We start from the raw sequence: 25,919 nt of genomic DNA on the forward strand, positions 1-25,919 counted from the left end.
GGGGTGGAGGGGAGGTGAAGCGGGGTGGAGGGGAGGTGAAGGAGGGTGGAGGGGAGGTGAAGGGGATGTGGAAGGGAGGGGAAGTGGAGTGAGGGGAGGTGAGGGGTGGGTGAGGGGAGGTGAGGGTGGGTGAGGGGAGGTGAAGGCCGCTCAACTCACCCGTCCGGCAGGTCCCACGTGGATCTGAGGCGGGAGGCAGCGTGTTGTGGCCGCTCCCCGCTGTGTCCCGGGCGCTCGCTCGTTCCGCTGACTGTAGCGGTGCCGGGGGGGGGGGGGGTATCGGGAGACACTGACACTGGAGGGGAGGTGAAGGGGGGGGGGGGGGTGGAGGGGGGGGTGGAGGGGATGTGGAAGGGAGGGGAAGTGGAGTGAGGGTGGGTGAGGGGAGGTGAGGGGTGGGTGAGGGGAGGTGAAGGGGGGTGAGGGGAGGTGAAGGGGGGTGAGGGGAGGTGAAGGGGGTGAGGGGGGGTGGAAGTGAGGGGAAGTGGAGTGAAGGGGGGTGAGGGGAGGTGAAGGCCGCTCACTCACCCGTCCGGCAGGTCCCACGTGGATCTGAGGCGGGAGGCAGCGTGTTGTGGCCGCTCCCCGCTGTGTCCGGGCGCTCGCTCCCCCGCTGTGTCCCGGGCGCTCGCTCCCCCGCTGTGTCCCGGGCGCTCGCTCCCCCGCTGACTGTAGCGGCGCCGGGGGGGGGGGGGGACTGAAAGCGCGGGAAACGGGGGGGGGGGGGGGACTGAAAGCGCGGGAAACAGGGAGGCTTCCGGCCGCCGCCGCGAGTGAGGCCGCCGCCATCTTGGGGCACTCGGTGCCGCGAGGCAGGCTGCCTGGCCACTGGCTGTTCCCCCGCCGGGAGGGGGGTGAGTTGTGAGCGCCGGGGAGGGGGGGGCATGTATATGTGTGGGGGGGGAGAGGTGGGAGATATAGAGGGGGGGTCTCGCATGGCCGCTGACACTGGGGTGGGGGGCCGCTGAATCGGTAATAATAGTGTGTGTGTCCCGCTGACTGTAGCGGCGCCCTGGGGGGGGGGGAGCGGGGTGAAAGCGCGGGAGACACGGGGAGAGGAGGAGTGTGCGCGCGGGTCACGATGTTCAGGGGAGGTGTGTGTGTGTGTGTGTTGTGACACTGTGTGTGTGTGTGTGTGTGTGTGTGTGTGACTGGGTGTGTGTGTGTGTGTGTGTGTGTGTGTGTGTGTGTGTGTGTGTGTGTGTGTGTGTGTGTGTGTGTGTGTGTGTGTGTGTGTGTGTGTGTGTGTGTGTGTGTGTGTGTGTGTGTGTGTGACACTGTGTGTGTGTGTGTGTGTGGTGACACTGTGTGTGTGTGTGGGTGTGTTTTTTTGGCCCGTCACTCCGCCTCAGGCCAATGAGAGGTGTGCGGGGGCGGGCGGCCCAAGGGACCAATGAGATTTCCCCTAGGGACACCGGACATCCAGGCAGGCAAACATACAGTGCTTTCACTAATTAGTATAAGATATGAACCATACATAACATATATAACCTATAACATATACAACAGATGGAACAGATATTCTATACCATCTAACATACATATAACATAACATACAGAGCCTCATTGAAACTTTATTGGGAAGAGCTCCGCGTCAGATGGTGACAAGTGAATTGAATCTTTCTTTACCCCCTCTTTCGTTATCCCCCCTTCTTTAACTCCACCTCCCCCATTTCTTTATCTCACCCCCCTTCTTTATATCCTCCCCCCCTTTCTTATATCCTCCACCCCCTCTTTCATCATCATCCTCCTCCCCCCTTTCATCATCATCCTCCCCCCCTTTCATCCTCATCCTTCCCCCCTTTATCTCATCCTCCCCCCCTTTCATCCTCATCCCCTTTCATCCTCATCCTCTCCCCCCCCCCTTTCATCCTCATCCTCCCGTCTACTTTTCTTAACTAATCAAAATGCACAAGTCTAACCCACGCCGACTGTTCTCTGTCTTTGATGCTCTACTCAAACCACCCTCAGCTGCCTCTCCTTCCTCCATCTCCGCTCAGGACTTTGCTGATTATTTTAAGGAAAAGGTAGAATCCATACGTCAGAACATCCCCTCTGTTTCTTCCTCCCATCCTACACCTCTTTCTAACTCTCCTCCTGCCTTCCTTGACTCTTTTTCCACTGTCTCAGAGGAGGATGTGTCGCTGTTGATCGCCTCTTCTCCCTCTACCACTTGCTCTCTTGACCCCATTCCCTCCCATCTCCTAAAACCTCTTGGTCCTACTATAATCCCTACACCCACACACATTTTTAAATCCTTCCTCTGCTCTGGAACCTTTCCATCCTCCTTCAAACATGATACAGTTATACCATTACTGAAAACAGCAAGCTTGACCCTACCTGTTTTTCTAACTATTGACCTGTCTCCCTCCTGCCTTTTGCCTCTAAACTCCTTGAACATCTTGTATTCTCTTGCTTGCTCCATTTTCTCAACACCTATTCTCTCCTAAACCCTCTACAATCTGGCTTCCACACTGCTCACTCCACGGAAACAGCCCTCACTAAAATAGCCGATGACCTCCATGTCATGCTGCCAAAGACAGAGGTCATTACACTCTGCTCATATTACTCGACCTCTGCAGCATTTGACACCGTGGACCACCCTCTTCTCCTCCACATTCTCCATACTCTTGGTATTCGGAACAAAGCTCTATCCTGGATCTCATCCTACCTCTCCCATTGTACTTTCAGTGTCTCTTCTGGTAACACCTCCTCCTCCTCTATTGATCTCTCTGTGGGGGTACCCCAGAGCTCTGTACTGGGACCTCTTCTCTTTTCTCTGTACACACTCTCTCTAGGTGACCTAATAACATATTTTGGGTTTAAATATGACCTCTATGCTGACGACACACACATGTACTTTTCAACACCCGACCTTACACCTGCTGTACAAACCAAAGTTGCTGAATGTCTCTCTGCTATATCATCCTGGATGGCCCTCTGCCGCCCTAAACTCAACATGGCAAAAACCGAACTCCTCATACTTCCTCCCAAACCTGGCCCTACTACCTCCTTCCACATTACTGTTGGAACTATGATCATTCACCCATTAGAGCAAGCACGCTGCCTAGGGGTCACACTGGACTACTCCCTCACATTCAAAACATATCTAAAACTTGTTGCTTTTTCCTCCGCAATATAACACAGATGTGCCCTTTCCTCTGTTGCTCGACTGCTAAAACTCTGACTCAGGCCCTCATTCTCTCCCGTCTTGATTACTGTAACCTCATGCTGTCTGGCCTTCCTGCCTCTCACCTGTCTCCACTACAATCTATCCTAAACGCTGCTGCCAGATCACTCTACTCTTTTCTAGATCTGTCTCAGAATCTCCCCTCATGAAATTGCTCTCCTGGCTTCCGATCAAATCCCACATCTCACACTCCATTCTCCTCCTCACTTTTAAAGCTTTACACTCTTCTGCCCCACCTTACATCTCAGCCCTAAGTTCTCGTTATGCACCATCCAGACTCGTGCATTCTTCTCAAGGATGTCTTCTTTCTATCCCCTTTGTATTTAAAGCCCTCTCCCGCCTTAAACCTTTTTCACTGACTGCCCCACACCTCTGGAATGCCCTTCCCCCTCAATACCCAACGAGCACCCTCTCTATCCACCTTTAAGACCCACCTTAAGACACTTGCTTAAAGAAGTGTATGAATAGCACTGTGGATATTACTGGACACATGTTACATAAAGCTTAGCCCCCTGCAGACGCACTTACCAGAATTCCCTCCTACTGTCTCTGTACGTTCTCCCTACCTACCAATTAGACTGTTAGCTCCTCGGAGCAGGGACTCCTCTTCCTTAATGTTACTTTCATGCATGTAGCACTTATTCCCATGACCTGTTATTTATATTATCTGTTATTTATTTGATTACCACATGTATTGCTACTGTGAAGCGCTATGTACATTAATGGTGCTATATAAATAAAGACATACAATACAATACTTGTTCCTGGTTACCTTTCTGTCACACCTCCCCCTCTAACCCAAGAGTTCATGGGAAAGACCCATCCTGGGATGACCCCCCCAAGATTAAGGCCAGCTTGGGCTCCAGAATCATCCTCTCCAGTATACCTGGAAGTCCAAGTCCTCTGGGGTTTTGGTAGCAGGCTCGGGACCGTGCTAGGACCCTATGGCACCCACGATCTACTGGTGGGCCTGGGTGAACCCCTGGTTTATCCAGGTACGCAGACTCTTGGGATCAGCCTGGGCAGCATGGGAGTTGATCCTGGTAGGGTTCAGGATTTATCTCCTACTGATTTGAGACAATCTCCCCGGGTATAGAGCAGGGTGTTACAGTTGTGATTGGGGTCGCTGGAAGGTCCTTTGGAACATACAGAAATAATTTCCCAAATCAGAACCGAGCAGCATATCAGTATTGAGACGGGGCAGCACACCTACCTTGCAGATACCATTGCCAACAGCCCAGTCCAGGTACTACTGGGCAGTACCACACACAAATGTACCGGGGCACAGGATGAGAGATTTGACTGGGCCCCCACCCCCATGTAAGTAGCCTTACAAGAACCCCCATCCATTTCAGACATTGCAAGCCCCCTTTACTATTCCGCCCTTTCGTACCTCTTTGTGGGCCCCCTCCTCTCCCCATGTATTTCTCTTCCCCAGTCTGTCTCTCTTCACTCACTCTCCCCCCTCCACTATCATTAAATTAACCCCCTCTACCTCAATCCCCTGTACACACACAACACTGGTACAACCCCCTACCTCACAATAATACACCCCACACCCAAAATGCAATACTCTTCCACACTCAAAATACAATAACCCCCCACAAACCCAGCATACAATACTTTGCCACACCCAAAGTACAATACAACCCACACCCAAAGTACAATACAACCCACCCCCAAAAAACATACCCCCACACACACACCACAATACCCCTCCTCACACACCCAAAATACAATACCACCCCTCCACACATCCAAAGGCAGTGCTGGCTGCAAGTTGAAAACTGACAGACTGGTTTAAATGTTGTGCTTCAGGAAGGCAGACAGCCTCATCTTGGGGTATCTTTGGCACAGCCTTGCTTAAGACTTGGTAGTACCTCTGTGATGGGCAAGGGTAACCAGGCTATATAATAAAGGCTAAGCCCTCTGGTTGCCTTGGGTCCCTGGCAGCTACCTATCCCTGTAAGCCAGGGGCCAGGTATCTTTGCATGAAAGTTAAATTGACCCCTGCTTTTTACTTTCCATGTTCCCTTTACCCCAGACTCATGACACTTTCTGTGTGTAAGTTTTAGGTAGGATATTTGGGTAAGAATGCAATTATTTTGTTTGTAGGAGTTTGGGGAGACCTGAGCTACCGGTAGTACCTTTATTCTACCCGTGAGCAGGCATGATTTGCCTGTACACGTGCAAAATTACATCTGGGCTGCCCCGTGTGCCCCAGACTCCAGGTTTTCGAGCCCTGATATCTCACTCCTATATCCCTTACAGCCATGAGTCTCCCCATGCATTAAAATATGTTTTATGTTTCATACAGTACATGTATTTTAAGGCTCTTTGCAGTCAGACAGGGCAGCTGCTTAAGGTGCCAGCAAGTCTGCATAATGTCTGTAGTTCAAAGAGGAGACAGGATGTTGAGAGGTGTTGTGGTGCTAAGTGGACGGGGCAGGGCAGAGTACTGAGTCTGGAGAACAGAGACAAACTGTGGGGAGGATCCTCTGGCCTGCCAGACTTAATGGAGCCTACTCAGTAGGTGGCAATGGGTTGACTGGGGCAAGTGGAAGTATGTTGGTGCGTTTCCCATTGGCCAATTCATATGTCCTGTCCCCCACATCCCGAACTGGCATGGCATGCACCCTCCTCTGATGTCAGCCAAGAGATGAGCCCCTGTTTCTATATTCTAGTGGAATAGGGTTTCCACGCTCTGATTGGTCGCTCCTCCTAACACCATGCTAAGTATAGCTTAGTGGAGTGTATGTAAGGAGATGACCAAGGCAGAGAACCAGACCATCCAGTGACTTGTGTCGATGAAGGTAAGGTGGGCTTTTCAAAGTTACTCTTTTCGAAAAAGCAGAGGAACCGGGGGTATATTCCAGTCAGGGTAAGCCCACTCCAAGCGGGCGCCCAGCACTTAGGAAAGTGTACATTACCCCCCAGACCTCCATTAAGTGTGCTTTTGTTGTCTGTCTATTGTGTATATCTTCTTGTTGTACGCAGGTTTTCCAAAATAAACTCCATTTTGTTTCTACTACTCAGTTTTGCCTAATGTATGATCAATGAACAAATATAAAAGGTGTTACAAGTACCTGGTCTCCCATGACAACCTCTCCACGCTAGCCTGAGCGAAGTCTCTAGAGCTGAGATTGGCTGCCCTTTTTACAGATTCCCAGCCTCCATAGGAAATCATGGAGAACAGGGCAGAACTGATCACAGCTCACATACCGTGAGTTGGGCCAATCACAGCACGATGGGCAATCTGGGCGGCGAGTATGATGAGGAGGCTGAGGTAAGGAGGGTGTAATTATAAATCAAAAATGAGAACCGCTCTTACCTGCCAATGTTCTCAATGCTGACCCGATATCTCTTTATACGCCTCTCTGTCTGGGCAGACTGGCACCCAGATAGGAGGTCGACCAATCCCCACTCTTTTTTGTCATTAACACATTACTCAAAAACAGCAAGCTTGACCCTACCTGTCTTTCTAACTATTGACCTGTCTCCCTCCTGCCTTTTGCCTCAAAACTCCTTGAACGTCTTGTATTCTCTCGATTGCTCCATTTTCTCAATACCTATTATCTCCTAGAGTCTCTACAATCTGGCTTCTGCACTGCTCACTCCACGGAATCAGCCCTCACTAAAATAACTGACGACCTCCATGCTGCCAAAGACAGAGGTCATTACACTCTGCTAATATTACTCGACCTCTCTGGAGCATTTGGCACAGTGGACCACCCTCTTCTCCTCCACATTCTCCATACTCTTGGTATTCGGAACAAAGCTCTATCCTGGATCTCATCATACCTCTCCCATCATACTTTCAGTGTCTCTTCTGCTAACACTTCCTCCTCTATTGATCTCTCTGTGGGGGTACCCCAGGGCTCTGTACTGGGACCTCTTCTCTTTTTTCTGTACACACTTTCTCTAGGTGACCTAATAACATCTTTTGGGTTTAATTATCACCTCTGCCGACGACACACAAATATACTTTTCAACACCTGACCTTACAGCTGCTGTACAAACCAAAGTTTCTGAATGTCTCTGCTATGTCATCCTGGATGAACCCTCCGACGCCTTAAACTCAACATGGCTAAAACAGAGCTCCTCATACTTCCTCCCAAACCTGGCCCTACTACCTCCTTCCACATTACTGTTGGAACTACAGTCATTCACCCAGTAGCCCAAGCACGCTGCCTAGGGGTCACACTCGACTCCTCTCTCACATTCGCCCCTCACATTCAAAACATTTCTAAAACGTGTCGCTTTTTCCTCCGCAATATAACAAAGATACGCCCTTTCCTCTGTTGCTCGACTGCTAAAACTCTGACTCAGGCCCTCATTCTCTCCCGTCTTGATTACTGTAACCTCCTGCTGTCCGGCCTTCCTGCCTCTCACCTGTCTCCCACACAATCTATCCTAAATGCTGCTGCCAGAATCACTCTACTCTTTCCTAGATCTGTCTCAGCATCTCCCCTCATGAAATCCCTCTCCTGGCTTCTGATCAAATCCCACATCTCACACTCCATTCTTCTCCTCACTTTTAAAGCTTTGCATTATTCTGCCCCTCCTTACATCTCATCCCTAATTTCTCATTATGCACCATCCAGACTCTTGCGTTCTTCTCAAGGATGTCTTCTTTCTACCCCCTTTGTATCTAAAGCCCTCTCCCGCCTTAAACCTTTCTCACTGGGAGGCGCATGCGCGACGGTACAGAGTATGGACGTGTAAGTTTCATGCTCCGTGCTCCGTGCCCCGCTCGAGAAATAAATGATAAAATAACCACAGAAACGAGTAAAAAACAGCATATACAACACAGTTATAAAGCACAGGATCCCAAGATGTCCAAAAGAGGGGTGCAAGTAACAAGAAAGAAGGGGCTGCCAGAATACTTCGGAAGAACGTGGCCGGGCAGAGCGGAGTCAGAAATGGCGCCGATTTTAAACGCGGGCTCAGAGTCAGAGCCAGACGGAGAAGGAGAAGAAATCAGCGATCAGGGCCTTGGGCCGGTCCGGCAGTGCGACTTCATGCGGCTTTCTAACGATCTACGGTCCATGTTACAGGCTGAGATGCGGGATCTTAAAAAGGAGGTATCAGGCCTGGGAGAAAGGACGGGGGTCCTCGAGACGAAAATGAACCAGTCCATCAAAGCCATTAAACGACAGGACAAAAGGTCTGGGGATTTACAGGCACAAATAAATGAGATCCGAGACAGGCAGGAGGACGCGGAGAACCGCGATAGGAGAAACAACCTGCAGATCAGAGGAGTGCCAGAATCAGTCCTGGACTGTGATGAATACATCACGCGGTGGATGGAGTCAATACTGCCGGAGACGCAGCAAAGGCTGCTGGCTATGGATCGCTGCCATAGGGCACTAAGGGCCAAACCGCTGCAAAATGAGCAGCCAAGGGACATTGTGATCAGACTGCACCACTATAGAACGAAGGAGGCTGTGCTCCAGAAAACAAGACCACTACCAGCAGTGGAGTTTGAAGGGGCCCGGTTACTAATATTCCAGGATCTTTCCCCAGTAACGTTGGCTAGGCGGAGAAACCTGGGCCCCCTAACCAAAACTCTGAGAGACAATGGGGTGAGGTACCGGTGGACCTTCCCCTTTGGCCTTTCGGTAACGAGAGGTGGCAAGACCATGCTAATAAGAGAGCCAGAGGAAGGCCCTGCCATGATGCACAAGCTAGGGCTAGGGGAGGCCCCCGTGCACTCGAGCCCCCATGAACCAACCCTGGACCCAAACTGGTCACAGAGCCCCAAAGCTCCACGAGCGAGAAGAGACAATTAAAGGCCAAAGAAGTAATAAACAAAAAGCAAAGAAAGTTAAAAAGTTACTCTGTTTTAAAGTTTAGAAATGTCCCCAGCAGCTACAGACGTTGTGCAATTTATTAGCCAGTTTTAAGGTGATAATCGCACGCCACCAAAGACTCAATCACCGAGACCTGCAAAAGAAATAAAGGTACCTGGAATCGCTGGCCTTCAAAGCAGAGAAAGCATGGTCTCCAAAGATGGCGGTGTAAATGGAGGCACCGCTGGATCCACGCTGAACCGCAGGAGCAGGAAGGTAAAGGAAGGCGGGAACCTGGAGAGAGCGCGAACACCTCCGTCCGGCCGAGCAACGAAATCCAAAATGGCGGCGGAGCGGAAGGACGTCATCACCCTGAGTCGGAAGATCGGGCGCCATCTTGGAGGTGGCAGCCACGGATGCGCACGGCGGGCCCTCTTGGAGGTGGCAGCCACGGATGCGCACGGCGGGCCCGGATGACGACAGACGGAGGAAGGCAAGACTAATAAGGACTCTAGAGGTGGCCGAACATTGCCGGACCGGCTTTTCTACACTAGTATAGAGGAGGAAGTGGACGGGGAAGGGTAGCGGAGGGAAGGGGAAGTAGCGGGAGATAGAAGGGGTATGTTAATAGTAGAAAGAAGAGGGGAGAAGGCACTCCACAATAGAAGGATAAGAGGAAGAGGCTTAAGAAGGTTAAAGTAGGTTAGACAGCAAGGGGTATCAAGGAGAGGAGAGGGAGGTACGGCGATAAAGGGGAGGGGAAGGAAGTCAGAGCTAGGGAAGTGAAGAAGTGGGGCAGTAGCAGATGAGAGGAGGGGGAAGTTACGACAGGGAGGCAGCAGGTGTACAGAAGGGTCAAATAGGTAGATAGAAGGGCAGCGTAGGTGATGAGGGAAGAGGTAGGTAACACTAGAGAGGGTAAGATTGGAAGAGGTAGATGGGAACAAGGGAGCTGGAAGGCAGGGAACAAGGGAGCCGGAAGGAAAAGAAAGATAGAAGGGAAGTCAGGCAGGGAGTAGAAGACCGGCAGCAACACGGAGCACGGCAGCGACCATCTAAGCGATAGAGGGACCAGGTGAAAAAGAGAGGAAAGCACTAGTGAGGAAGGTGCAGGACTCAGGAGCAAGGGTGGCGTGTCAAGAATGCTAGGAGGGGATAATTAAGTTTCTATGTGGTTTCAGTTTCAAATTTAGGGGAGGGAGGCTCTTCGCTGGCCTAACAAAGTCCTTTGAGCCTGAGCAGCTGGAGAGGGCTACACACACTCCAGGATGTCGGAACTAGCCCCGCAGACCGGGCTGGAGCTCAAAGGCAGCAGTCTCGGAGCCGGAGGAGGAAAGAAGAGGCGCCGAGAAATGTCATTTTATGTTAATTGTGGTCTTGTGTTTATGTTCCCCCAGGTTCCCCCTTTTGTGTGTTCCCCATCTCTTGTTTCCTCAGGGGAGCGGGTCAGATGGAGTGAAGAAAGAAGAAGCGAAGAGGATCAGTGGCATGCGAGGCCAGTAAGAATACGACAGAGCAAAAGGCTGAAGCTCACAAATGAGTAAGGAAATAGTCTTAATCTCGCACAACGTTAAGGGTTTCAATAGTCCAGCTAAAAGAAGGGTTGCATTCAGGGACTATAAGCGGAAGGGAGCAGAAATACTGTTTATACAAGAAACGCATTTTTCAAGGAATAATAGGCCAAACTTTTTAGATAAAGATTTCCGGACGAGCTTCCTGTCCGTTGCACAAGTTAAAAAAAGAGGTGTAGCCATCTTAGAGGTGTAGCCATCTTAATCCATAACAAACTACCATTTATAGCTGACAGAACATACACGGACAGGGAGGGACGGTACATAATAGTGACCGGGACTATTCAAGCCCACCCCATCACTCTGGCGACAGTATATGCCCCATGTGAATCTTCCAACGACTTTTTCACAGTATTTTTTTCTAAGTTACACAAGGTAGCGACAGGCAATATCATACTGACAGGAGACTTGAACCGAGCACTCAACAGCGACTTGGACAGATGCTCTAGCACTAACAAAGCCCACAGACAGGACGTACTAACCATATCAAACGGGATGAGACAGTGTCAACTCTTGGATATATGGAGGGAACAACACCAGGGAATGAGGGAATATACGTTCTACTCCCACCCACACAACAGTTACAGCAGGATAGATTATTTCCTTGTGTCTAATAGATTGGTTCCTGGGGTCACTCGTTCAGAGATACATGATATTTCATGGTCTGACCATGCATCAATAGAGCTGCGATGCACCTTAATTCCACTAGACAGACCCAGAGCAAATTGGAAACTAAATGAGATCCTGTTAAAAATACCGGCTGTAGAAAAGGAGGTAGGGGACAAAATTGAAGAATATTTTCTGGAGAATGAGGGGAGTGTGACCACACACTCCACGCTGTGGGAGGCCCATAAGGCAACCCTCAGGGGGATATTAATGAATTGGCCACCAGACGAAGAAGGGAAAGAGAAAAAAAGATAAGAGAGTTAGAAAAACAATTAGCAGACCTTGCAGCCAATCATAAAGCGAACAAGCAAGATCATATTCTGAAACAATTACTAGATTCCAAAACAAAGCTCAGTCTCCTGCTCTCCTCCCACGCAGAGAAGGAAATGACTTGGTCTAAGCGCAAATTTTATGAAAAAGCTAACAAGCCAGATACCCTACTTGCCAACAAGCTAAAAAATAAGCTTCCAAAGTCCCACATTCACGCAATACGAACCCAGAGTGGGGAACTGACATCCATTCCTGGGAAAATAGTAGAAGAATTTAAAACCTACTATGAAACACTATATATAATGGAGATAAAGCCACCCACACTCGCAAAACACAAGAGATGTTACAAACATTTCTGACAGAGGCAAAACTACCCACACTGAGCAGGGATGAGAGAGAGGCGCTACAAGCTGACTTCACGTTAGAAGAGCTGTCAGAGGTGATTAAAAATCTCAAACCAGCTAAGGCACCGGGGCCGGACGGCTTCTCGAACCTGTATTACAAAAAATATCTGAAATTATTGGCCCCTCACATGCTCCGATTATTTAATGAGATTCTAGCGGGGGCCTCCTTCCCAACTCAAATGCTGCAAGCCTCAATATCAGTGATCCACAAACCTGGAAAGGACCCGGCAGACTGTAAGAGCTACCGGCCTATATCTCTGATTAATTCCGACATTAAAATATACTCCAAACTCATAGCCAACAGAGTGGGTAGCGTCCTTCCCGGGTTGATTCATGCGGATCAAGTAGGGTTTATCGGGGGTAGGCAGGCGGCAGACAACACATGAGGATAATTGATTTGATTGATCTGGCCAAACAGAAAAACATTCACTCCATGGTGTTAAGTCTGTACGCAGAGAAAGCCTTCGATAGAATAGACTGGCCCTACCTAACAGCAACACTTGGGGAGTTAGGTTTTGAAGGACGCCTCCTAAAAGCCATTTTGGCACTATACGAGAGCCCAACGGCTCGGGTGAGACATCAGGGATTCCCCTCCGAGCAATTTAGTATTAAAAGTGGAACAAGACAGGGGTGCCCGCTGTCCCCGCTGTTGTTTGCCTTTTGTATTGAGCCCCTGGCAGCCCACATCAGACATAGTCCAGATATTGCAGGAATCTCGATCGGTGATCAAACACACAAAATAGCCTTGTATGCTGACGACGTCATTTTGACGCTGTCAAAACCTCTCACATCCCTGCCCAATGCATTTGAGGTATTAAGTTAATTCAACCAAATTTCGGGTTTTAAAATCAATCAGGCCAAATCGGAAGCCCTCAACATAAATGTACCCAAAGAGGTGGAAAAATTGATAGAAATAAACTTTAATTTCAAATGGCAACCCTCCGCAATCAAATATTTAGGGGTATATATTACACGGGACTACAAAACGATATACAAAGCCAATTTTCCCAGGTTAATTAAGACGCTGAGAGAGGATCTTCGAACCTGGATGAAAGGTAGTATCTCATGGATCGGGAGGATTCATAGCGTGAAAATGAGCCTCCTCCCAAGGATGTTATATCTTTTCCAGAGTCTACCTATACCTTTTGTAACAGCAGACATCCTCTCTCTGCAGTCCCAAATTATGAAATTCATTTGGAATAAGAGAAACCCAAGAATCGCAAAGGGGATCTTAAAGAGACCCACCGTTAGAGGAGGACTAGCGGTACCTTGCTTGATAGCTTACTATAAAGCGGCCCAACTAAATCAAATTACACAGTGGCACATGGACCCACAACTAAGGAGATGGGTTGAATTAGAGAAACACTGCTGTGCACCTATTGATATACATAATGTGATCTGGATACCCAAGAGGGGATTAAACAAGATGGGCACGCCACTTCAGACCATAGTCAATTCATTAAAGGTATGGGAGGTCACTAAATTCAGATGCAATCTAACCCCCAAGGACTCACTTATGACACCGATCATTGGCAACCCAGACTTCGCTCCAGGTCTGAATAGAAATAATTTGCTAGCTTGGGAACAGTCGGGTATTACACGGCTCAAAGATCTGGAGGGTAACAAATATATACACACCTTTGACCAAATTAAGGCCACAACAGCGATATCAAAAAAGGAATTTTTTAGATACCTTCAGATCAGAGACTTCTATAACAAAACCCCAATTAGACCTGTAAGAACAAATTTTGAGCAGCTGTGTTCTAGGGGTACGGACACAATGGACTAACATCTAGAATGTACATTGAAGTGATCTGTCCAGAGACCCCCAATGACCATCGATTCACGTACATTAGACAGTGGGAATCAGACTTAGGTGAGACGCTAGAGGACGAGGAATGGGACAAGATCATACAGGGAGCGGCGAAAAGTTCAATATGCACCACATTAAAGGAGAACGCATATAAAGTCCTTATGCGCTGGTACTACACCCCGTTAAGGTTAGCTAAATTTGTTAGGGGCCACTCCCCTCTCTGCCCAAAGCAGTGTGGGGAGGTGGCGGACTTGCAACACATGTTGTTGTCCTGCAACAGAGTAGTCCCGATTTGGGAACAAATTAGAGATTGGCTACAGAGGATTCTCGGTTTGGAGATCCCCCTGGACCCGTGGTTCCTATTGGGCAGGCGGATCCAGGGTATATCAAATGCGTCGCATAAATTGATGGCGCATTTGGCAACCGCCACTAGATGCGAGATCGCAGCATTATGGAAGCAACAGAAAATACCAATCATCCCCACAATTAGAAATAGGATTTGGCATGTCTGCCGGATGGAACAATTAACGAGTCTAGTTAATGACACCGGCAAAAATTTTCTAAAAGTCTGGACGCCATGGCTGGACCAGACAGATATTCCAGGGGTAAGTGCCACAGCAATCTTCCAATGATAGCAACAAATGCATTCTCCTTTGAGGGCAGCGAGACACGACATCACACAGCGACGGACAGGTAGGCGGACATCAGACGACGGTCCCGACCACACTTAGGGAAGAGATATGTCGGGCTCAAGCTAAACCCCCTCCGCGAAAAAGTTGGAATGAGACTCCACAGGAACCCAAGACGGATCCAAAAAGCCTCAGAGGTCGACACCTTACCTCGCACAACGACTCCTCATACCCACCCACCCTCCTCCTCCTCCTTCCCCCCCCGGCCCTATGTCATGTATGTCTGGTGTGTCGCGTCTATTGTGTTAGGTAATTCCCAATGTTCGTCGTGTTTAATATGGTGTTCTTTGTTCTACTAACAAAAGAAATGGTGTACTCTATAATGGGTTGTGATATACTGTATGCTTTAAAACACCAATAAAAAATTGAAGTTGAAAAAAAAAAAAAAAAAAACCTTTTTCACTGACTGCCCCACACCTCTGGAATGCCCTTCCCATCAGTACCCGACTAGCACCCTCTCTATCCACCTTTAAGACCCACTTGCTTAAAGAAGCATATGAATAGCACTGTGGATATTCTGAACACATGATACATAAAGATTGGCCCCCTGTAGCGCGAGGCACAGTCCAGGTGAGTATAAATTATGCAGTATTGTGTATGTTTGTCACCTTGATAAAGTGCTTAGTGCACGAAACGCGTAGGTGCGTTAGTGTTGTTCCGTTGTCCCCTTGCTGCACCACCCTGCAATAAAACCTGACCTGTTGTTCAATTGAAAGCTTACCTCATCATTTTTCCGGTTTCACTGGGAGCTGGAAATTGCGGCAGTGCTACACATCTATACTCTTCTTCTTGCTGCATACTTACCTGGATGAACAGCACGCCCTGGATATCGAGGAGTACTGCTAGCACCAAGGTAAAGGGCCATAGTGCCCCCACATATATGTATATGGTTACCGGTGCCTGTTATTACGTCCTATTGGTTACTAGGAGGGGCCGTTATGGGGTTTCTTTCTGTGATGGTCAAGTGGACCTCACTAGACTCCTAGCCCTTACCTGACAAATTACCACATCATTCATGGACTTTCTCATGTTATCCAGTATTATCTACATATGTCATGGAGGAATTCTGACCGATTTTGACGCATCACAAACACATTTTTGTTTTAAGTGTATTACCAGCCTAGCATTCCCAGGGAACAAAGAAACACACAATTACACAGGCACAAATACATTTCACAGAAAATACAAGTTTACACATAACATGCTGGCCACATGAGCCACAGGTAGATAGGTGTACAAGGTAATCCTGTATATCCATCAGACAGATATGGGGCCAGGGAGTGGGCTTACCTTTAATACTCTGGTTTCTGGGACCCTACCGTTATAGTGAGCACCACATTGAAGGCTTACCAAGGGTTTTCTTCCACACCCCATTGGGTTGGGATCGTCCAAACCTCTCTGGAAAAATTTGCAGCAGAAGACTTTCCAATCTCCTGCTTTAAAGTCCTGCTCTCCGCTTCTCCGGCAGAGCCACAGTTCCACAACACAAATCATGTTTGAATTTCCCGCTGGCAAGGATCTCAGCCTCGTTTTCAGGTGGCACAGCATCAGAGCTCAGCGCTTTGTTCACCACCATGTTAGGATCAGAATGAACTCTGGAGCGCTAATCGGGTGCCACTTATCTAGCTTTCCCGCTACCGTAGGAAAGCATGGAAGAGGGGATGGGACCAATCACCGCGTGGAGTTACTCTTGCAGAATACTTTAGAGTAAAATAAATAACTCTGGGGTTAAGATAATTTAATGCCTACAATATTTAGTGACAATAAGTGATGTTGTAACGCAAAAGAAAGTGCTTAGGCGCTACAAACCATAAAAATAGAAATACAACCAATATAGAAACTAAATAGAACATGTAACAGTACACAATGTATGCAGGGCAGCCAGGAACACTAGCAGAACACCACCAGAGAAAGCACAAATAACATATACAGACCAGCGCCCAAAAAGTCCAATAAGTCCCAAATAGAGTCCAAACAAATGAAGGGGGGGAGAATCCAGTACTTCTCCAAGGCGCCGTGACCTCTGACCCTATGCATTTCGTGACTGACGTCACTTCCTCAGGGGAACATCCCCTGAGGTAGTGACGTCAGTCACAAAACACGTAGGGTCAGAGGTCACGGCGCCTTGGAGAAGTACTTGTTGTGAGAACGTGTCAGTCAAGTAAAGCAGAGAACAGCGTCATCGAGACATTGCGAGAGAGGCTGTTTTGCATGTGTGTAGGTGTGTGTGGATTTCCCTTCCTCGGCATCCATCTTGGAGAGTGCTCCGAAGTCAGAGGAAAATGGGACATATATCACACATTGGGGAGCCCGCAAGGACCCTTACTGCTGCCGGCGTCTACCTTACTTGGTCACACACACGTGTTATTCCAGTCCTGCTGTAAGTAGGGTTTTGGGTTTTAACCCCCCTGATGACCCGCTGCATCAGGCTCCGTTTGTTTTAATAAATAGTTATTTTATTTTCAGCTTGTTTGTTTAGTGTTATGTCTCTTGTTATGTGTTCTATGTTGTTTGTTTAATTTTAATATTACGTATTACACTTATATTATTTTTGTTTCTGTCCCTATGTCACTGACCACCGGATTGGAGATCTTTCAGTGATTGGACCATCTGGATTCTCTCCCCCTTCATTTGTTTGGACTCTATTTGGGACTTATTGGACTTTTTGGGCGCTGGTCTGTATATGTTCTTAATAAGTGATGTTGTGACAAATGTGAGAGAATTCTGAATAAGTGTTCTTTCGATATTATAATCCTAACCATCGAAGAGATCCAGAAACTGCCACAGTACTGATATCTAAAGAAAAAAAGCACAGAATTGGAGAGCAAGATACTACAGAAATTCACCACTGAAGAGATTGAAGCCTTAAAATGTAAAATCAGGCGTGACGGCTGAACTGCATGGACGTATGAGCCATTAGCTCCGTTCACAGCCGGCGGCAAATTTAATAAAAAATAGCATCACAGCGTAAACACCAACACCAGAACCTTACCCAAAGCTGCCTTATATAGCCAGAATGTCAAAAGGGACCCATTCAAAGTGAACCTCCACAGTCCTGACTGATTATTTTGCTAAAGGGGACTCAGCACACGCCAAAAGCCAAGAGGGAATGGCGCGAAGTGACTCAGACTCGGAGGAGGAAGACAGAGTGGAGAATCCCAGTGACAATCAGATTCTGAGAAGGAGGGACATGAGGGAATTCTGTCTCGATATCAAGAGATGTTTACAGACGGAACTGGCTGCATTGCGTGCTGATATATGCGGGTTCGGAGAGATGACAGACTCCCTAGAGAAGAAAATGGACGCCACAGTGAAAGCGCTACACAGAACCGACAAGCAAGTGGCGCAGGTACAAGAGTCGGTCAGGCATCTCATGGATAGGCAGGAAGATGCCGACAACCGAGACCGCCGGAATAATGTGTGAGTCAGGGGAGTGCCAGAAACCGAGACAGACCCAGAGGAGTTTATGGGAAGATGGCTCAAACACTTAATGCCCGATCAAGCAGAACAAGACCTGCATCTGGATCGTTGCCACAGAGCTTTGAGGTCACGGCCTCAGCAAGGGGACCCCCCACGAGACATTATCACTCGGTTCCATTTCTTCAGAATAAAGGAGGCGTTCGGACAAATGACCAGGAGTGAAGTGGAATTCGAGGGCTATAAAATACAAGTCTATCAGGACATCTCCCCCACCACCCTCTTAAAAAGGAAGCAGCTAGCCCCCGTCACCAAAGTGCTGCGGGAGGAAGGAACCCGGTACAGGAGGCAACACCTGTTTGGGCTACTGGTGGTCCAAAACGGAGCGGCCAACACACTGAGGCACCCTGAAGATGGAGCAAATTTCCTCACCAAATTGGGGCTCCAGGACAAAATACCGGAGGAGATGTCCGCAGGGGGATCAGCCCCAGAACCATCCTGGAAGGATAACAGGAGAGGAGACAAGAAAAAGCAATCCCGAAATCCAAAGTGAGGTTGTGCTCCAAGTTGCAGATCAGTGCCTTCACCTACCTGTTCCAGTTGATGTTTCGTCGTTGCGAGCCTATTTAAAGACTTGTTAAGGTCAGTTGACGCTCCCGTCCCTCAGCCCCGACAGCGCTCCTCTGAGAATGGCGGCCATCTTGGATTGGCTTTCGCTCCACACTGGAGAGGGGGCGGAGCAAGATGGCGACGTAGGAGGAAGTGCCACTTCTCGCGAGAGGCCGGATCGCTAAGAGACTTGCCACACACAAAATAGCGCCGGAACCGGATGGAGAGGATGACTATACGATTACCTTCCGGAAGTCTCCTAAAGGGTACTGGCCGGGACCAGAGGCAGCAGTAAAGCTCGGAAGTAACACCACAAGGCGAAGGCACAGTGGGCTATGCACGACACGGGATGAGGGTGAGTGGGGGAATGGGCAGCAGCAACATGAATATAGGACTACTGTCTCTATTAGTAAATTAAAAAGCTGGAATGTAAAAGGAAAAGGGAAAGGAGTATGGGAGGAAGGGAACGCTAAGGGGGCTCTCAAAAAATAAAAAATATTTCATAAAAAAAAAAAAAATGAGAATCCAATCACGCAGCAATATATCATAGCACCCCTAGCAAGAGAGAGTAGCAGTTGGCTAGACATATACATGAGACATAGTAGGCACACCAGGGCTCCCTGCTCATAGAACCCCCACATTACTATCTCCCATTTACTGGGGCTCACTTCCGAGCTACTCACGCTGAGGGTAGCAGAGAAGGAGGGAGTATATAATTCAGGACACAGGCCCCCCGAGCTTTACATTAGGGCGAAGTTACTAGAGTAGCAGGTAGGGTTTAAATAAGTTTGAGGTTAAAGTTGGTAGTTAATGTTTGAAGTTAAACAAACAGAGTTCAATAGAGTCTCAAGGAACAACTAAAGCGAGGAATAGAGAGTAACACTACATGCAAATTCAGAGGTAGTTGCAAATCTGAAGGGACCGTGACGGATGTGGATCAAGAAGAGTTTAAGATTGGATTATGAGATGAGAACTAGATTTAACCGAAAGTTAGGGGATAGGTTAGACATCACACAGGATCTATTCAGCCACTATCTAACAGCTACAGTAAATATTGTATATTAGGAAATATAGATGAAGAGGGATCCATCGAGGAGCATAGAGAGGGTAGCTTGCATGTAGCAGGTCATGATCATAAGAACAACAGTTGCTAAGATAATTCCAGACGCAGTCGCCGGCTGGAGCTGCAGTCTGGTCGGTTCCGTGGGCCTACAACCTCGACTCGGGGCTTTCACCCCGAAGTCTGAGAAAGTCATTGGAAGGAGTGGGATCGAAGCCACCAGGTCGGAGGGAGGTGTACTGGAAGAGGCTTCAAGGGATCCCCACATCCCAAAGGCATGGGAAGGACAATGGTCATGGGCCATTGATTTCTTTCCCATTTTGTGTATCTTTCCTTATGTGTCCATTGTCCCTTGTGTGTCCTCCCCCTCCCCCCCTATCTTCTGCCTAGGTGGAGCAACGTTGTGGCCCGAGGCACTGCAGGACATCACAGGACGGCAGGGGCTCCCGGGGGGTCGACGCGTCACCTAGCATGGGATCTCGACGGACGAGAGGTGAGAAAAGACACACACCATGACGCTGACGGTTATATCACAACACTAAAGGGTTAAACTGCCCCCGTAAGAGAAAGGTGGCCCTCACGGATTACAGGAGAAAGGGAGCGGATGTGGTCTTAATACAAGAGACTCATTTTAGCTCCACCAGTTTTCCAAAATACTTCGACAAAAATTTCACGCAGGTATTTCTATCCTCTGCAAAGGAGAAGAAACGGGGAGTTGCAATACTCATACATAATAGAGTAGATATGGTTGTAGACACAATCAAAAAAGACAGAGAAGGGTGGTTCCTCCTGTTGACAGGATCTATACATCAGCAACCCATCACACTAGTGACGATATATGCTCCAAACGGTCATGATACTGATTTTTACGCAGCAGCTTTTAAAGCAATCTAGAAGCACGCCAAGGGCACCCTAATAGTAGGCGGAGACTTTAATGCAGTGCTGAACACAGACCTAGATAGATCAGGGCCCCCCAGGACTGGATCGCAGACAAGCCCAAAAGCTCTAGAAAAGGGTCTACGAGATTTAGAATTGGTAGACATATGGAGGGAATCTCACCCCCTGGACAAAAACTATACATTTTATTCACATCCACATAACTCCTTCAGCAGAATCGATTACTTCTTTGTCATTAGTAGACTGGTCCTGCAGATCTCCCATACTGGGATCCACAATATTTCATGGTCAGATCATGCACCCATTGAGCTAAGGTGCGCACAAATAGGGCTGGACAGGCCGGGAGCAAATTGGAAACTGAATGAATCCCTAATTAAAATACCGGAATTACAAGAGAAGATAGGAAGGGAAATTACACATTTCTTTAGAGAAAATACAGGAAGCATCAGATCTCATATCACCCTTTGGGAGGCACATAAAGCAACACTAAGAGGGGTCCTCACCAGTATAGCGGTCAAAAGAAAGAGAGAGAGAGAAACACTGAAAAACCTGTGGGATCAGCATAAGCGGGATCCTGATTCACTTCTGATCCCTTCTTGATTAGGAGCGGAATGAGGCAAGGCTGCCCGCTCTCCCCACTTCTCTTTTATTATGCATGGAACCCTTAGCTGCTCAGATACGAGACAGCAAAGACATCTCAGGTATTGCCACCGGAAGCCAGTCGCATAAGGTGGCACTGTATGCAGATGATGTTTTCCTGACAATAACTAGGCCCCTTACCTCTCTACCAAACTTATTCAAATTACTGGGGAAATTTAACAGGATCTCCGGATTCAAAATTAATCAATCTAAATCTGAGGCCATGAATATAAACTTACCAAAACCGTTGGAGAAGCTGATCACCCTCAACTTCAACTTTAAATGGCAGCAAACGCAAATTAAGTATTTCGGATTAAACGTAACTAAGACAACCAAACTGCTGTATCAGGCCAATTATCCCAAATTGATACACGCCCTGAAAGGGGACGTGAGGCGATGGGCCACCTACTGTATAACATTTCTTGGATAGGGAAGATCCACTGCATTAAGATGAATCTGCTACCTCGCCTCCTATATCTCTACCAAACAATACCGGTGCCACTTCGATTGAGGGACACCCTCGTGCTGCAATCAGAGATAGATAAATGTATCTGGGGAGGGAAGAGAGCGAGGGTGGGCAAGCAGATAATGCGGAAACAATCAGGGGCAGGAGGGCTAGCGGTACCTTGCTTGTTTTCCTATTACAAGGCGGCACAATTATGCCAAATTGTGCAATGGCACACCGACCCGGACTCAAAAAGATGGGTCGAGATAGAAAGGGAGATTTGCTCCCCAATTGAACTGAAAAGTCTAATTTGGCTCCCCAAAAAGGTGCGATCAAACACCAAAATGCCGCTTTCCTCAATGACCAACTCACTCTCGGTGTGAGAGAGCATGAGGATCAAATGCAACTTGGCCCACAAAACATCGGGTATGACCCCCTTATGGGATAATCCTCTATTTGCTCTTGGACTGATCAGTACCGATTTCACAATCTGGAAAGCTAAACACCTTAATAGATTAGTAGGCCTGGAGGGTAGAAGAGGCTTACAAACATTCGATATCCTTAAAACCAATAAAAACATCCCAAATGCTGAATTCTTTAGATAACTCCAGGTCAGAGCATTCTACCAGGCTCAACAACCTATAAACCAATTAACAAACTTTGAAAAGCTCTGTCGACAAGGGACGACTACCAAGGGACTCATATCGCAGTTGTACAAAGAAGTAACGGGTTCGGGCGCTGCAGTGACAGAAAAACTAGGTGATGTGACCAAATGGGAGATGGACTTAGGGGAAGTCTTGGAACTGGAGGAGTGGACGAAAATTTCAGCGGCAGTTTCCAAAAGCTCCATGTGCACGACCCTAAGGGAGAAAGCATATAAAGTTATGTTGAGATGGTACTAGACCCCCACAAAATTGGCTACATTTCTGCCTAGTTACTCCCCATTGTGCCGGTAGACAATGTGGACAGCAAGCAGACTTGTTACACATGCTGTGGTCTTGCCCCAAAATAGCTGTGATCTGGGACTCAATCAAAGATTGGCTGAACTGAATCCTAGACGTAGAGGTCCCTTTAGACCTGGGGCTGTTCCTCCTTAATAGACCGTTAAAAGGCGTACCCAAACATGCTCATAAATTGATAACACATTTCGCAACGGCAGTACGGGGGGAGATCACAGCACGTTGGAAACAAAATGAGATTCCATTGATAGCTAAAATTCAGAACAGAATTTGGACAGTCTGTCAGATGGAGAAGCTGACCACAGGCGAAAACTACCTAAAAGTCTGGATGCCGTGGCTGGCCCAGACGGATATACTGAGGGTGGAAAGGTCCATGATTTGGCAGTGATAGAGAGAAATGCGTTCTCCCCTGGGGTGGTAGCGCAAAAATAGATGGACATGATGATTCAGAGTTATCAGGACTGATCTGAAAGGAGTCCCGCGAGGGAGGTGCAGACCGGGGAGACTCCAATCCCCCCAGTAAGCGATGAGACGGAAGTAATAGAGCTCACAGTGGAACCACGGCAGAAGATACCACCCCCCCCAACCCCCTCCAGACATCCCTACCCCCCTTCTATTAGATTAGCGTTGTATGTCTGTTTGTTTGTCTCCCCAGTACGTCTTGTGATGATATGTGGTTAGTTAGAATGCATGGACACTGGATAATGTTCTGACATTGATGTGGATATTAATGTATTAACAAATCTACGTAAGTACCAGCACTCACTGTCTAATAGCTAAATGATGAAAACAGTTGTAATGCAGAATAAACATTTAATAATAAAATGAACCAGAAATAAATCAAATGTGTTTGCAGAAACCAGTATCACAAATGGGTATGTCACAAAGTGAGGGGTGGGGTGGGGAAAGAAGGAAAAGGGGGGAAAAAATGAAACACAAGGAATATACACAAAAAAAAACAAAAAAAAAACAACAGAGAACGGAAAGTATGCTAGGGGGGCGACGTTTCGAGGGACTACCTCTTCATTTGGCCCATTCCCCCTGGTCCAAAAGGACCGAGAGGTACTTCCCTAAGCCTCCCTTCCCCTATACCTGGTCAAATCAGACACCACTGAAAATAGCTAGTAAACATATAGTGTAAGCTAAATACAGCTAAACAGCTAATAGCAGGGCAGCAAGAATCCACCATTTTTTTTTTTTTTTTTTGTGTATATTCCTTGTGTTTCATTTTTTTCCCCCTTTTCCTTCTTTCCCCCCCCCCCACCCCTCACTTTGTGACATACCCATTTGTGATACTGGTTTCTGCAAACACATTTGATTTATTTCTTGTTCATTTTATTATTAAATGTTTATTCTGCATTACAACTGTTTTCATCATTTAGCTATTAGACAGTGAGTGCTGGTACTTACGTAGATTTGTTAGTACTATACAGGGGAATAAGGGTCCCCTTTTGTTCCGTGCACCCTGCAATTGCATATATTTAACACCATCAGAGTGCTGTCTATCGTCCCCTTTTACCCTTGGATATTAATGTATGCACTGCCTGATGTACATGTGAATTACCAATAAAATTCAAGTTGAAAAAAAAAAAATGTAAAATCAATGAATGTATTGATAAATTCCGGGTTAAGCCCATCTGGTTACCCCTGAAACTGTTGGTCCCTGGCAGCTACATAGCACCATAAGCCATTTCCATGGGTTATAACATGTAAAATTTAAAGTGTCCCCTGCTTTTCCACTTTTCATGTTCACTTTATCCCAGACTCATGACACTTTCTGTGTGCAACTCTTATGTGGGAATTTTTGGTAGAAATGCAGTGGTTTTGTTTGCAGGAGTTTGGGGGACAAATATACCTGTAGTCAACTAATTCTCCCCGGTATGCAGGCATGATTTGCCGGTATGCGGGTTGAATTACACCGTGGCTGCCCTGTATCCCCCAGACTCCAGGTTTTCAAGCTCAGATATCCCAACTCTATTTCCCTCATATATATGGGTTTTCCCAAAGTATATCATGTATTTAAATATGGTTTATCATGGTTGTGCATTTTCTGTAAATGTCTATTCAGTCAGTACAGGCTCCATACAAGTTCCGGGAAGTCTGGATAGATATCGGAGTTCAAAGAGGAGACAGGATGTGGAGAGGTGTTGGGGTGTGAAGTGGCTAGAGCATGGTGAAGTACTGTATCCGGAGAACAGAGACCCCCTGTGGGGAGGGCACTCTGATCTGCCAGAGTCAGTTGAGCCGCAGTAGGTGGCAATGGGTTGACTGGGGGAATCCAGAGAATATCAGTGCATTTCCCATTGGTCAAATCATATGCCCCACCCATTGGGCAAGCTCAGCCGGCTTAACTTGCCCCCTCCTCTGACGTCAGCCAAAGAATGAGCCCCTATTCCTAATAGGTAGTGGGAATAAATTCCCACACTCTGATTGGTTGTTCCTCCATGCTGAACATAGAACAGTGGAGGGTATGTAAGGAGGTAGCCGACTGAGATAGCCATACCATCAAGTAGCTTGTGTCGATGAAGCTAGGTCACGCTTTTCAAAGTTGCTCTGTTTAAAATTGCTGAGCAACTGGCTTTGTTTTGAAGCTAGGACAGTCTGCCCTGCAGGGACTAAGTCAGACGTGAAGTCAAAGTTCTGAGAATTGAACATAGCGGTCACGGCTAGGATCTTTAGCCAAAAAGAGGACCAGGAAGCCCGGGTGTATATCTTGGTCAGGGTAAGCCTTCCGAAGCAGGCACCTATTTGAGCCTAGATTTCACTACCCAGACCCCCAGTAAGTGTGTATGTTGTCTGTATTTTGTGTATTCATTGTGTGCATTCGGGTTTACCCGAATAAACTTCATTTTGTTTTATTACCTTGTTTTGCCTAGTGATTGATCCCGGTATAAATATGTGACAAATCCTGGTCTCCCGTGACAAGATGTAAGAAAATAACGTTCCAAAGGGATCTTTAGGGCTACCAGTCGAGCAGAGTGTATCGTTGGACATACAGGTATCAATGCTTTGAAGCACAATGTGGTTCATGGCCCTTCCCGAGAATATTCCACACTAGAAGTGATTATCAACAATCCTCAGACTCTAATTACTCTGATTTTTTAGAACGAGGATACTCACAACATCCCTCACCGATCATGACCAGTCTCATTGGAGACCAACAGTATTATCACACTACCACTGAGATCACTATCACCAGACAGGGCACAATAGTTGAATAAACAAAAGTTTATTCTGGCAAGCCAGCAAACACACAAATCACACAATCACAGTATGACACTCACCAAGTGGGGCAATAATCTAGCCTCAGGCAGGTGCAGGAGCCTGCTTCGGAAGGCTTGGCATTAACGGCTTCTTCCCCGGCTTCTCTGTGCTCTTCTGCAAGCAACACTTTTAAAATAGCCCACCAGCCGTGACATCACTGTCTCCGATCCACTCTGCAAACTTGTATGGTACTGTGATCGGCTGTGCTCCTTACATAGGCCTAAGTCTCCTATC

At 47.6% G+C, this 25,919-nt stretch overlaps 1 protein-coding gene and 1 long non-coding RNA gene across 2 annotated transcripts in view; one reads left to right on the plus strand and one right to left on the minus strand.

Moving 5' to 3' along the window:
• LOC142486764 (uncharacterized) overlaps positions 1-9,384 on the minus strand; it is a 24,016-nt gene extending 14,632 nt beyond the window's left edge. The window contains exon 1 of the long non-coding RNA XR_012799053.1: positions 9,158-9,384. This is a non-coding gene — a long non-coding RNA (uncharacterized LOC142486764). The remainder of the gene's footprint in view (positions 1-9,157) is intronic.
• Positions 7,209-14,763, plus strand: LOC142486763 (uncharacterized). The gene is made up of 2 exons (XM_075585223.1): positions 7,209-9,385; positions 9,424-14,763. Exon 1 carries the CDS (start codon positions 7,885-7,887, stop codon positions 8,980-8,982), a length of 1,098 nt encoding a protein of 365 aa, XP_075441338.1. The 5' UTR covers positions 7,209-7,884; the 3' UTR covers positions 8,983-9,385; positions 9,424-14,763.
• Positions 14,764-25,919: the final 11,156 nt, after the last annotated feature.

The sequence above is a fragment of the Ascaphus truei genome, unplaced genomic scaffold (genome assembly GCF_040206685.1).
Source record: "Ascaphus truei isolate aAscTru1 unplaced genomic scaffold, aAscTru1.hap1 HAP1_SCAFFOLD_980, whole genome shotgun sequence".
NCBI classification, from domain to species: Eukaryota; Metazoa; Chordata; class Amphibia; order Anura; family Ascaphidae; genus Ascaphus; species Ascaphus truei.

What these genes read in the sequence shown, in the direction of transcription:
- LOC142486763 (XM_075585223.1), top strand. Translation starts at nt 7,885, where the DNA reads ATGCGCGACGGTACAGAGTATGGACGTGTAAGTTTCATGCTCCGTGCT.